This window comes from Zalophus californianus, chromosome 16, assembly GCF_009762305.2.
Source record: "Zalophus californianus isolate mZalCal1 chromosome 16, mZalCal1.pri.v2, whole genome shotgun sequence".
NCBI lineage: Eukaryota > Metazoa > Chordata > Mammalia > Carnivora > Otariidae > Zalophus > Zalophus californianus.
The window spans coordinates 61914343-61926832 of NC_045610.1; the positions used below are offsets into that span (position 1 = coordinate 61914343).

General features: G+C 65.5%; 2 protein-coding genes across 8 annotated transcripts in view; one reads left to right on the plus strand and one right to left on the minus strand.

Annotated features, from left to right (window-relative positions):
* Positions 1-279: 279 nt before the first annotated feature.
* On the plus strand, positions 280-9979 carry SLC16A3 (solute carrier family 16 member 3). Of its 6 annotated transcripts, XM_027624780.2 has the most exons (7): positions 280-395; positions 2967-3216; positions 6046-6195; positions 7123-7370; positions 7787-7930; positions 8269-9027; positions 9700-9979. In XM_027624780.2, the coding sequence occupies exons 4-7, from the start codon at positions 7148-7150 to the stop codon at positions 9951-9953; spliced, it is 1380 nt and encodes a 459-aa protein (XP_027480581.1). In that variant the 5' UTR covers positions 280-395; positions 2967-3216; positions 6046-6195; positions 7123-7147; the 3' UTR covers positions 9954-9979. The 6 variants fall into 6 exon arrangements, with proteins under 6 accessions (XP_027480581.1, XP_027480579.1, XP_027480583.1 ...); XM_027624782.2 differs by lacking the exon at positions 2967-3216 and having other exon boundaries at positions 379-395; XM_027624779.2 differs by lacking the exon at positions 280-395 and having other exon boundaries at positions 1520-3216.
* An 82-nt stretch (positions 9980-10061) lies between these two features.
* CSNK1D (casein kinase 1 delta) overlaps positions 10062-12490 on the minus strand; it is a 33558-nt gene continuing 31129 nt past the window's right edge. For both annotated transcript variants that reach the window (XM_027624784.1, XM_027624787.2), the window contains 2 exons: positions 10879-11032; positions 10062-10197 (listed from right to left, as the gene is read on the minus strand). In XM_027624784.1, coding sequence (XP_027480585.1) covers positions 10943-11032 — 90 coding nt within the window. In that variant the 3' untranslated portion in view covers positions 10062-10197; positions 10879-10942. The remainder of the gene's footprint in view (positions 10198-10878; positions 11033-12490) is intronic.

Consider the following 12490-nt stretch of genomic DNA (forward strand, 5'->3'; position numbering starts at 1 on the left):
TGGGGAGGGAGGCCTGAGCGCCCCAGAGCTGAGCGGGGAGGTGGGAGCCCCACAGGGTCGGGGGTGCAGCCGCGGGGCGGGGGCGAGGCCTGGGGGCCGGTCCGGGCGCGCGGGGGGAGCGGGAGCGGCAGGGCGAGAAGGCGCACCTCCCTCCCCGGCCCGGGTCCGCGCGGTGGGGGTGGGGGTGGGGGTAGGGGTCCCTCCGCCCCGCGAGAGCTCGGGTGCCGTCGGGAGCTCCGGGTGCCCCTCCCGCGCGGCGTGGGGTCCGGGCGGGGCGCGCAGGGGCGGTGCCAGGCGGCGGTGACGCGCGGGGGACGTGCGGCGCGAGCGGCCGGAGCTCCGAGTCCCCCCGGCAGCCAGGCGGACAGAGGCGCGCGGCGGCCGAGCGGCGGCAGGTAGGCGCGGCGCGGATGCTCGGCTGGGCGGGCCCGGGACCCTCCGCCGAGCCCGCGCTCCCGCCCCCAGCCCCTTCCCCATCCCGGCCTCGGGCGCCCCACCTCCGCGGCGGCCACCACCGAGGGGTTCCGGGGAGCCAGCCGCGCCCCCGCCGCGCCCTCGGACCCGGCCCCCATGCGCCCCTGTGCCTTCAGGGGCTGGGCCCCGGCCAGGAGGCGGATGCGCGGGGCAGCCGAGCCGGGTAGCGGGTGTGAAGAGCTCTGTGCTCGGCGGCGGGCGGCATTTGGTGGGGCTGCTGCCTGGCCGGGCTCGTTCCTCCCGAGGGCGCGAGGTGCACGTGCGCGCCCGGCGTGGCGCTGGGCGGTGGTGGTGTCTTGGCCCGCGGGCCTCTGTCTCCCTCACCTCCTCCCGCTTCTCGCCGCGCCCAAACACTCGCCATCCCACACCCGCCCTCGGGCGACGGCTCCCAGCCCAGGCCCGGGGCAGAGAGGTAGGGGGCTCCCTCTGAATCAGGCTGGACGCCCTGGCTCGTCTCGACCCCTCCTCCCCCCGCCAGGCCCCTGGCCCATGGGAAACCAGGTGGGGCCTCAGTTTACTTACCTGGAAAGTGGGTTGACAACATAATTTCCTGGATGCTGGATGAGGCCAGTGGCAGGCAGGCTGTGAGTGGAAGGGAAGCAGTCAGGTCATGGCCACTGGGGGTGCCTGGGCATCTAGGTGAGGGACAAAGGGGTAGCCCAGAGGCCAGAGTGCTTTTCTATCCCAGAGGCACTGAGCTACGTGTCCAGAAGTGCACACTGGGTGTGAGGGACAGAGTGTGCCATCACTCGGTGGGTGGGCAGTGTGATTGAGCAGTGGTTCCTCTGGTGGGAGGCTTGCCCCCAGAAGGGCTCTGAGGGCACAGGTGGCAGTGCTCAGGCAGGTGTGGAGCCTTCCTGCCCAGGGGCCTGTGGTGTGGGCTGAGCCTGGGCTGGGCAATGGGAGACCTGGTCCCAGGGCAGGCTCTGTAGTGACTTGGTGTGACCTTGGTCAGGGCCTGATACCCAGGAGACAACCTGGCTCTGCCAGACTCCAGCTAGAACCTCAGTGTGGAGGGGCAGCAACGGGTGGCGGGGGGGGGGGGGTTCGTGCTCTCCAGGACAGTGGCCAGGGAGTGTATGTAAAGGGGGGGCCTGTGCTGTCCCCTGGGCCAGGCCCTACTTGCTCCAGGGTGGGTCCCGGCAGGGATCTGGCCAGCGTAAAGGAGAAGGGCCAGTGCCACGCCAAAGTTAGGAGTCCAGTAGGGTGACGACTGCCTCACAGAGCAACCAATCCATCGGGGAGGCACCTCCGGTGAGCCAGGGGTGGAGAGGCTTGGGACTCCTCGCAGTGCTGCCGGGCAAGTACAGACCTTCCGGCCCCATCTGTGAAATGGGCGGTGCGGGGAAGCCTTCCTGCAAAGGGGCGTTCTCAGTCAACGTTCCCAGCCCGAGCTGCGCCCACATGGCCGGGCCCCTGCAGAGGGAAAATGAGGTCGGTCCCGCCCTGGGGGGCCGCGGGAGGGGCCACAGGATCTCCTTCGGCGGGCGCGGGCGTCCACTAGCGCCCAGGGCCGTTCCGGAGCTCCCTGACCCCAGCGGCCCGCGCGCCGGGCCTATACGGTAACAGACGGGGAGAGCGCCTACTCCAGGCAATACGGTGGCGGCTCCTCCCTTGGCGCGGTCACGTCGCCCACGTCCCTCGGCCAAGCCAAGCGCGCTGGGCCGGGACGGGCGGAGCTTGCTCCCTTCCCACGTCCCTCCCTGTCTCTACCGCCCCCGCCCCACCAGGCCCACCGGGGTGGTGGCGGGAGGGGCCCTTACTGGCGAGCGGGCTTGCTGATGCAGAGGCCCCTCCGGGCCTTGGCCTCAGTCAAGGGGTGGGACAAGGTGGCCATGTGATGGGCAGGGTCCAGGGCTGGAGGGGGGCTGCCCGGGGCCTGCTCCAGCCTCTACTGGTCCCTGGCCCCTGTGGGCCTTCTAGAGGAGGGCGCCCTGACTGGCGAGCCTGCAGCCGCCCCCAGGGCCCATGACCCCCTCCTTGTCACATGGGGCTTCCCCAGTGCAGCGTCCAGTCTGACACATGAAGCCAGCATTTTTGCTCCACTGGCCTCTGCAAGAAGATGTGAGCCCACCCGAGAGCCCTGAGGGCACCAGACATGCCCTGGGGGGCTTGGTGGTCAGTGGAAGTGGGGCAGAGGGCCCAGGCTGGGCTTGACAGGCCTGGATCACACCTGGGGCAGTGCCCAAGGCCCACCTCCTTCCAGCCCCAGCTCTGCACCTGGCGGGGGGGCGGCATCTGGCGTCCTGCACAGGCCCTGGGAAGGGGACAAGCCCGCTGACCGGTGGTGCTTTCTGAGCCCTGGGCAGGCAAAGACATCTGATAGGCTGTTACCTGTTTGCACAACAGGGGCAGTGGGGAAAGGAAGCAAGGGGGCCTGGGGGGCCCTCCCTCCCCCAGAAGGCGTGGCATTCCTATGTCCATCCACCACCCCCTTATGCTCCAGGGACCTCGGGTGCTAGCCACAATGGGGCTGTTTCTTTGGTGCCCAGGCGTGTCTCCCAGGCCTTCTGGTGCAGGAAGAGTCCAGGAAGGAATGCAATTGCCCCTTCATGCCCCGCCCGCCTGGAGCTGGTCTCCAAGGACTGGAAGTCTGCTTAGATAACTGGCCAGTCTCCTCAGGAGGGGAACCTACAGAGCACCTGGGATAGGCCACAGGCTCTAGAGCCGGAGGTCACCACACTGAGCCTAGGGGACATGGCCTGCCCTGGAACCTGACAGGCCAGAGACCCAGGATCCAAGGTGGGTGCGAGGACCTCTGGCACAGAGGTCTCATGGGGAGCATGCCAGAGTGCACTAGGGACCGCAGTGGGTCTACAGTCTGGAGTGAAACCACAGGAGCGGTTCTGGAAATGGGTGAAGCCAAGAAGATGTGGGGCTGGCCAAGGCCAGGGCTGTGAGGGGTCAGGTTGTTTGTGTGAGTTTTGCACTAGCCCTCCGGGTGGAGATGCAGTGGGTGGGGCGGGGCATTTCAACGCCCAGTTGAGTAGAGTAGGCAGAGAAAGGGGACACTGGGGAGGGGGTGATGCTGGAGAACAGGCCTGGCAGGAGGCCAGGCTGGCTCAGGGTCTGGGGTCTGGAGTGCTGACCCCAGCTGGGGTTCAGCCAGCCAGTGGACCTCTGAGGGAGAAGCTAGCAGAAGCCCTTGATTTGGGAGAGCATGAGGGCCCCTCTGATGTGTGGTCTGCTGCACCGGGCGTTCCAAGGGATCCCCGTGCACACGCCTCCTTGGGCCCACCTCTGCAGCTCCCAGCTGCCTGGGGCGGTGGGACATTTTTGGGAAGTGGTGGGAGGGCAGCTGCTGGAGCCTCACCTGACCCTCAAGCGGGCACACACACCCCACCAGGGAGATCAGCTTTCTGAGGCCCCAAGGGCGGGTTATTTCTGGGCTGGGGACGTGGTTCTCATGCTTCCCCAGGAGGGTAATGTCATCGCAAGGCCAGCTGGCTGGTGCGTACCCACAGACGGGCTGCCACCACCTTCCCCTGCACTGCAGTGAGGGCCCCCCGAACAGCCCCTAGAGGGGCCACGCCTCCCATCTTGGCTCTAGAGGGCCGGTGGCAGGGCTGTCCTGAGAACATCCGCCAGTCTGGGCCTCTGCCAGCCTTCCTCCCCCAGGGCGACCTGGGCTGAGAAGGCCATTTTGCTCTTGGAAATCCCAGCCCCGTCTCTACCTCCCCCCCCCCGCCCCCCCCCCATTTGCAAAGCCCTTCTGGGCAAAACGCTTTTGCTCCAAACCTGGAGGCCCCACCCATTCCCTGCCCTTGCTGAGAAACCTCACTTTGAGGACGGGCTGGTGTGGGGAACGGGGAGGGTTTTAGCCTGGCTGGCACCCCAGGCTGGGGTTTAGCTGGGAGGAAAGTGTCTGAAGAACCCTCTGGGGCCTCTAGGGGTGGGTGGGCGCGACAGCCATGCTCCCCATGTGGGCCTCCGGTGGCTCACACAGGTCCTGGCCGCTAGGCTGTGGCACCTACTCCTCTACCCCCTCACCCTCCTGGGTGCTGGCTCGGGGGACACCCTGGGTCCCACGGGTGGCCAGCATCTGTCTCCTGAAGCCCAGGGCAGCCTCTGGGCGGGGGGTCCAGCCCTGGCGAGCAGCAGATGAGCAGAGAGCGGGGCATCAGAGGCTGGGGGCTCCTGTTCCTCTGGTGAGCGCCGGCTGTGGCTGGTGCAGCCCAAGGATGTCTCAGAGGGGGCCCCGGGTTCTTCTGTGACCCTGGGGTTACAGAGCTGAGCTGCTGCTAATTTTTGGTTTCAGACACACTTCCCGCTTTGGCCTTTGCATGACCCACTTACTTTATTTTTAAAAAATCGATAAATGTCTGTAAACCCATAACCCACGACAAGCCAGAGTTGTGGGGACAACTAGCCTCTCAGGGCCCCCAAGGCCCCCACCCCTGTCCTCTGACCTGGGTCTGGGGTTTGTGCTTTCTGCCTTAAACAGTATCACTGCATCCTGACATATTCTTAAGATGTATTCGGGGGGTTTTTATTAAGTCTCCCTGCTGCTTGTACCTCAGGAACCTTTGAAGCTTGACGCTAACGAGGGTAGGGGATACCTCTGCTTGGTGTCCACACCCTGTGTGTTTTGGCTGTGGGATGGCGCTCGCCCCCGTGTTCCATCCCAGCCTCGGGCACATGGCTGCAGTCTGAGGCAGGGATCTGGAGGGCAGAACCCGGGGGTGAGGCCAGACTATCCAGGCAGAGTCCAGTCCTGGGTTCCAGGGATGCCTTAGATGCAAAAATGGGCCACCTGGGGGGGCTGTGGGCATGTCTGCAGGAGGACCGGAGGCTTCCTTGGTCTGGGTGCCCCCCGGGGGCTGTGCAGCCCTTGGCCTCAGTAACACCCTGCATCTTGCTCTCCGGTCCACGAGCCTTCTGGGCACTCGGGAGAGCCGGTGGGGAGTGGGGGGGCCGTGCCAAAGGGCATGGGGTCTGGGAGCCCAGGGAGAAGAGAGCTTGTCTCTTGGGTTTCCCAGACGCGGTGCCCGTGGCTGTGAAGCCTGGCCCAGCCTGGCGTGGGAGCCGGGGCCGCGCTCTGCTCCAGTGGGCTGTGTCGGCCTGGCAGCCAGCTGGCTCCTGGGGACCCGTCATCTAACGGAGGCTCTCTTCGACAGCAGCTGCTGCTTGGAATCACCCAAACACCCCTAACACATGACACACCCCTGAACTGGAGTCCAGACCCCCCCCCCCAACAGGCAACAGAGCCGGGTGCACGGCACCTGTGGCTGTGATGCTGGGGGCAGGGGCAGGGTGGAGGCTGGGGGGGCTACTCTCCACATTCCTCCTCCCCCTCCGCTGACCCTGCACTCCCAGGGGCTGGGCACTGAGGCCCTTGTCCTCACTCCGAAGTCCTGCCCTAGGTTCGAGGCCTGGCACACAGAAAATGGGCCACCCAGGGGGCTTGGTAAGGTCAAGGATGATGTCGGGAAGGGGACGGGGGGTGGAGCCAGGTGGCTGGCACTGGGGCTGTGCAGTCTCCTGGTTGGGACGTTCCTGGACATCCGGGTAGGTGGAGCGTTTACACCACAGACCTGGCAAATGCTCCCCGTCGGGGCTTATTTCTCCCAGAACTGGTCTTTCGCACACGCTGGTGGGGAGTGGCCAGGCTGCAGCAGGCAGCGGAGCGGGCTGGACCCAACAGGCCCAGGCCCCGGGGGCTGCCCTCCCTTCCCCACACCTGCACCGAGGAGGCACTCTTCTGGAAACAGCCTCTGTCTGGTGAGCTGGGGTGACGAGCCACCGGCCTCATCCCTGGGATTAGGGGATTTCCGGTGCTAGGATCAGGTGGAGGCGAGGGATGAAGAGGGCAGGCTGGGGTCTCCAGCTGGACGTCTGGTCCCAGCATTCCAAGTTACTGTGCCTCAACGGGGCTCAGCTGTGGCTTGGGCAGGGAGTGGGCCCGGGGCTGCTGGGGGGTTTCGGGCCAACAGTGGGCACAGGCAGCACCCTCCTCGCCTTAGCAGCCTGGCTTGCCCACCTGGGGTCTCCCCTTCCTTGATCTGCAGAGACCCCCTCCCCCCACCCGCCCAGCTCTCCTGGAAGACCTGCAGCCTGTGGATAACTGGGAGGGAGGAGTCCCTCCTTCGCCAGAGGGCACAGGGGGCGTCCTCGGCAGTAATGACTGTCCGCCCCCCCACTCCGGCCTGCCCGCCCCGCTTCCTCAGGCTCTCACTCAGGGGGCAGCACGACAGAGAACAGAATCGGGAGCCCCGCTCCCCTGGGGGTGGGAAAGCACCGCCTGCCACAGCTAGATTAGGCCCCCAGGGACACCACCCCAGGTGGGGCCCCAGGCCCCCTCTCACAGGACCTGCCCACAGTGGACGGGAAGTGCAGCCTGTTCCCCCACACGGGGTCAGGCGGGAGGAGCTGGGCTGATGGCCCTGCTGGGGTCTGTCCTCCTCAGGAGGTAACCTGAGACTGTGCTGAGCCCAAAAAAGCCACTGCCCTTTAGAGCCAGCTGGGTGGGAGCAGGCCAGGCCTGACTGGGGGTGGGAGGAAGGGCTGCAGCTGCTGGTCAGCCCAGACCCTCCTGCCCTGCGCCCAAGGCAGGTGGGGGCCAGAGGCGGGGCTGTCAGGTAGCTCGGGCAGCAGGGCCCTGCTGTGGCCGAGGCCGGACAACTGAGTCAGCTTGACTTCCTTCCTCAGGGACGCACAACCCGCTCTCCTGGCCATGGGTGGTGCCGTGGTTGACGAGGGCCCCACAGGCATCAAGGCCCCTGATGGGGGCTGGGGCTGGGCCGTTCTCTTTGGCTGCTTCGTCATCACGGGCTTCTCCTACGCCTTCCCCAAGGCGGTCAGCGTCTTCTTCAAGGAGCTCATGCGTGAGTTTGGAATCGGTTACAGCGACACAGCCTGGATCTCCTCCATCCTGCTGGCCATGTTGTATGGGACAGGTACGGGGCTGTCCCACCCAGTGGTCACCTCTGGAGTTCATCAAGGGCAGCTCTGGTTAAGAGCTTCACACACCAGCAAAAAGGCCTGGGGGGCACTGGCAGGAGTATCTGGTGTCTGCGGCCAGGGTTCCAGGGTGCCTACAGGGGAGCTCTGGAGGGCTCCTGCCCAAAAGCCATGGCTCCCCACAGGGCCAACCTGGGCACAGGCCGAGTCTGTGCAGGACATTTCACTGTGAACCGTGCTTTGCTCAGGAAGGCGTTTGAGTGTGACTCTCACCCCCTGGGCTCCTGGTGTATCTGCTGAGCGGGGCGGGGGGCGTCAGGGGAGGGCGGGGCCAGCCCTGGCCTGGCTGCCAGGCCAGGTCTCCGTGGGCGTGGAGAGACTGGGCCCAACCCTGTGCCCCCGCCCCCCACAGGCCCACTCTGCAGCGTGTGCGTGAACCGCTTTGGCTGCCGGCCCGTCATGCTCACGGGTGGCCTCCTGGCGTCCCTGGGCATGGTGGCTGCGTCCTTCTGCAGAAACATCATCCAGCTCTACCTCACCACTGGGGTCATTACCGGTGAGTGGGGCCCGGCCGGGGGCAGGGCAGGCCGTGGCACGCTGGCCCCTCCGTGGCCGGGTGCAATGGCTCAGGTGGCTGGATCCTGGGGGCACTGTACCCAGAGCAGGGCCTCTCAGGAGCGGGCAGCTGTGCATTGCCTCCAGCCCTGGCATCAGTCTGTCCCCCATTCCCCACTGGTCTCTCCTCGCACGTCAGCTGGTGACAGGGGCTTTGGACACACACTGGGTCCCCTCACATGGACACCTGCAGACCCTCACCTAGAACTTTAGGGTGGAAAACGGGGACAAGGGGCCGGGTGGGCTGGCATGATGCCTCACCGCCTGCCCCTCCCGCAGGCTTGGGTTTGGCACTCAACTTCCAGCCGTCACTCATCATGCTCAACCGCTACTTTAACAAGAGGCGCCCCATGGCCAACGGGCTGGCAGCCGCGGGCAGCCCCGTCTTCCTGTGCGCCCTGTCCCCACTGGGGCAGGTGCTGCAGGACCACTACGGCTGGCGGGGCGGCTTCCTCATCCTGGGGGGCCTCCTGCTCAACTGCTGCGTGTGCGCCGCGCTCATGAGGCCCCTGGAGGCGCCCAGGCCGGGTTCGGGGCCTGCGCCCCAGCGGCCATCCCGGCGGCTGCTGGACCTGAGTGTCTTCAGGGACCGTGGCTTTGTCATCTACGCCATGGCCGCCTCCATCATGGTGCTGGGGCTCTTTGTGCCCCCCGTGTTTGTGGTGAGCTACGCCAAGGACCTGGGTGTGCCCGACACCCAGGCTGCCTTCCTGCTCACTGTGCTGGGCTTCGTCGACATCTTTGCGCGGCCCACCGCCGGCTTCATCACAGGCCTTAAGAAGGTGCGGCCCTACTCCGTCTACCTCTTCAGCTTCTCCATGTTCTTCAATGGCTTCACTGACCTCACGGGGTCCACAGCCAGCGACTACGGAGGCCTGGTGGTCTTCTGCATCTTCTTCGGCATCTCTTACGGCATGGTGGGGGCCTTGCAGTTCGAGGTGCTCATGGCTATCGTGGGCACCCAGAAGTTCTCCAGTGCCATTGGCCTTGTGCTCCTGCTGGAGGCCATCGCTGTGCTCATTGGGCCCCCATCAGGAGGTGAGTGGTGGGACGCAGCCGGGAGAAAGCCTTCCTGGGGGAGGGGACCCACCGCAGGAGGGCTCTTAGCCGCAGGGACCCCTGCCCAGGTGGCCAGCAAGGTGTCAGGAGTGAGCACCGGCCACACCCACTCCCTGGGTCAACGGCTGGCATGTGCGAGAATCCTGAGGGCGCTGCCATCCCCGCACACGGGCCAGCTCACCGCCGCGGTGGGGGTCAGCTTCCGTTATGCTGGGCTTTTGCTCTTCTCTGTGAAGGCTGAGAAAATCCTGGGGCGTGGGCTAGGTGGGCAGCCCAGCCTGGGTCTCTCCAGCTGTCTCTGTAGGGTCCCCCCCCATGGGACCCGGTGAGCGCCCGGGGTTTGCCTCATGGTCCTGGGGCCCTTCTGGGGCCTAAGCGTTCCTGTGAGGGCCATGGGTGAAGAGGCCTCCAGTGACGGTGCGGTCAGGTTACCTCCGGGTGCCTCACACGAGGCGCTCACCCTCAGACTGCTTCCTGCACCTGCTCGGCTCCAAAGCCGCCTCCAAGCCTCCCGGTCTGTGCTGCCTGGGGGCACGGGGGAGGCTGGGACAGGGTGCCCCCAGGCTGTCCCCAACAGCACAGTGGCGCACAAGTAGCTGGTGACCGTGCGGGTGACCTTCAGCCCGGGCTGACGCTGTCACCCCTTTGCAGGCAAGCTCCTGGATGCGACGCACGTCTACCAGTACGTGTTTGTCCTGGCAGGGGCCGAGGTGCTGGCCTCCTCCCTCGTGCTGGTGCTGGGCAACTTCTGCATTAGGAGGAGGCCCGAGGCGGCCGTGGAGGAAGAGGAGCGCCACAAGCCCCCCGCGGACGTGAGGGTGGACTCTCGGGAGGTGGAGCACTTCCTGAAAGCAGAGCCCGAGAAAAACGGGGAGGTCGTTCACACCCCAGAAACAAGCGTCTGAGCCCAGGAGGCCAGTGGGGGTGACGGAACCGGACAGAGACTTCAACGCTCATGTTTATTTCACAAACAGGACTAGCTTGGCCGTCCGTGTTTCTCCAGGGAGGTGGTGGGCTGGGAACCGTGTCATTCCAAACTGTGGTGAAGCCGAGCCGCGAGGTTATGAGCCATCTGCACCAGGGAACCAGCCTGCTGACCCTGGAGCAGCCTGGTGCCCACCGCTGAGCTCAGGGACCTAGAAACCCATGCTTCAGAGACAACACAGTGGGCATCAGAGGGCAAGGCTGGGGAGAGCCGGCCGAGCGGCACCGTCTCGGGAGGGAGCCTCCCCAAGCGGCTGGCTGCGCCCCATCCTGCCGTCTCCACCACGGCGCCCCAGCCCGCCCCTCACGGGGTGCCTGGGGAACCAAACTCCCTCCCTTTGCCTCTGAAGGTCTGAAATAAACCTGCGTGTGGGAGGAGCCATCTTGGAAGGAATGTCTTCAAGGAGCTGGGGTGTTTTTCTATGTGGGGTAGGGGTCTGTTCACTCCAAATTCCTTTTCTCAACAATCTGGTGGTTTTTGCAGAGTGGCTCTGGCCCTTGTCAGCCGGGTCAGCTTTCTAAGCTGCTGGTTCTGAACCCTGCCCTGCTGGAGCCCAGACGGCTCAGTGTCCACACAGGGCCCCGGTGGCTGGCAGGGAAGGGGGCCGTGCTGCAGGGGTGTGGCCATGCTCGGGAGCCCCCTACAAGGCGTGTGCACTTAAGCTGAGACATACGTGTGATTCTAGTTCACTGTGTGTGTGTTTAAAGAAAAGGATCTTCCTGTCTTCCATTTATTCACCCCTCAGTTGGCGGACCGTGGCCCTACGCGGGCAGTGCCCAGGGTGGGCATCTGCGCCCGTCCTTGTCCAGCCCTGCTCGGCCTCGCCCCGGGTACCTCACACCCACCTGCCCTCGTGGCCAGTGGTGGCCTGTGTGGCTGGGAGCCTGGTCAGAGGCCGCTGGGGCCGCCTCAGTAGGTGGTGCGTCGCGGGCGCTGGGGACGGCAGCGGGCACCCTGGCGGGCCGCGTGCAGCCGGAGAGATGCCACGTCCCTGCTCCTCTGCAATGAAAAGCAAGTGAAAGCTCACATCTTGTCCCTCCCAGAGATGTCACCCCCGAGGGGGCTCTCCCGCCTCCACCTGCCCCTCAAGCTGTGCGGACGAACCAGGCACCCCCCTGCAGTGCTGGCCCATAGCCCCGGGGCCCTGGGCACCCCCGACACCCTTCCTGGTCTGGCTGAACCCTCTGCTGCAGGCCTGGGCTGTGGTGGTGCTAGCAGCTGCAGGGGTCGAGGCATAGCCCTTGCAGGGTCCTTCTCTGCTGTATAAGCTTCACCTGGCTTCTGGCCCTCACACTGCACTGTCCCCGACCCTCGCCCCCCCTAGCTTCCCTGCTGCGGGCCAGGAGCAACAGAAGTGTGCGTCCTCGCCGGTCTCCAAGCCTGTGCCCAAAGGCCTGGCCCCAGCATGAGGGCCAGTCCTGCTCTGGGGACACTTAGTATCAAGCCATTCTGAGATGGTCAGCATGTCAGAGTTGCTCCAACTACCAATTGAGGCAGGATGTGCAGCTGGCCCGGGGGCTGGGGTCCAAGTAAGCACACCCGCACGTGCTCCAGGTTGAGCAAGAGTTCTGCCACCCTCTCTTGGCCTTAGGAACACAGGTCCGTCTGTCCCTTAGCTGGCACCTCGGTGGACATGCTAGGTAGAGCCAGGGACCCTGCCCACCACGTTATCAACAACACCTCCGCCCCAGACTGGAGGCTGGGGTTCGAGGCCCAAGGGTGGGCATGGAAGGTCTTATCTGCCTAGGTTTTGGTTCCAGATGTTTCCGGCTGGGCCTAACATAGGAGAAATGAAACTTGCTGTCCTCAGGAAGCTGTGGCTACTAAGGGCTGAGGCCTCCTCCCTCACAGGAGTCCAGGAGAGCAGTCAGTGCTCGGGGGGCCGTGGATGGGGCAGTTCCTCACCCTCCAGACGTCCGTGCCAAAGGAGGCTCACGGCCTGCACCTTTGAAGCCCACCCTCCCGCCGAGTGATGCGGATGCCTGTACCGAGCCCCCTCTGGCGGACATGCACACATCACCCCAAACCACCCCGGGCTGTTGGCCCTAGCCTGGTCAGACCTGGGGGCACCTGCTACACACATGTGGGCCCCAAATTGGGGGTGCCCGGGGGATCTGCCAGTGATGCTTTGGAAGGCCGCTGCCCAGGATCTGCAGCGGCCCACTAGTGGGGGTCGTGAAGGACTGTCCAGCCCTTCCCAGCATCCAAGTCATGACCTTGAGGACACAGACCCTGGCGGACACTCTCCTGGGACCTTGAACACACCTGTACTGGTGCAGCAGCACGGAGGGCACTGCTTCCAGAGGGCCTGCCAGACGGAGCTAGGAGCAGGACAAAAAGCAGGGTGTAGGGGCTTCCAGAAGGGGATCCAAACAGCCCTCTGGGTGGGGGCGAGGCCTGGAGGGAGTGGGAGCTGGAGGCGGACTGGAAGGCACATACTCCTGAACGCGGAGCCCA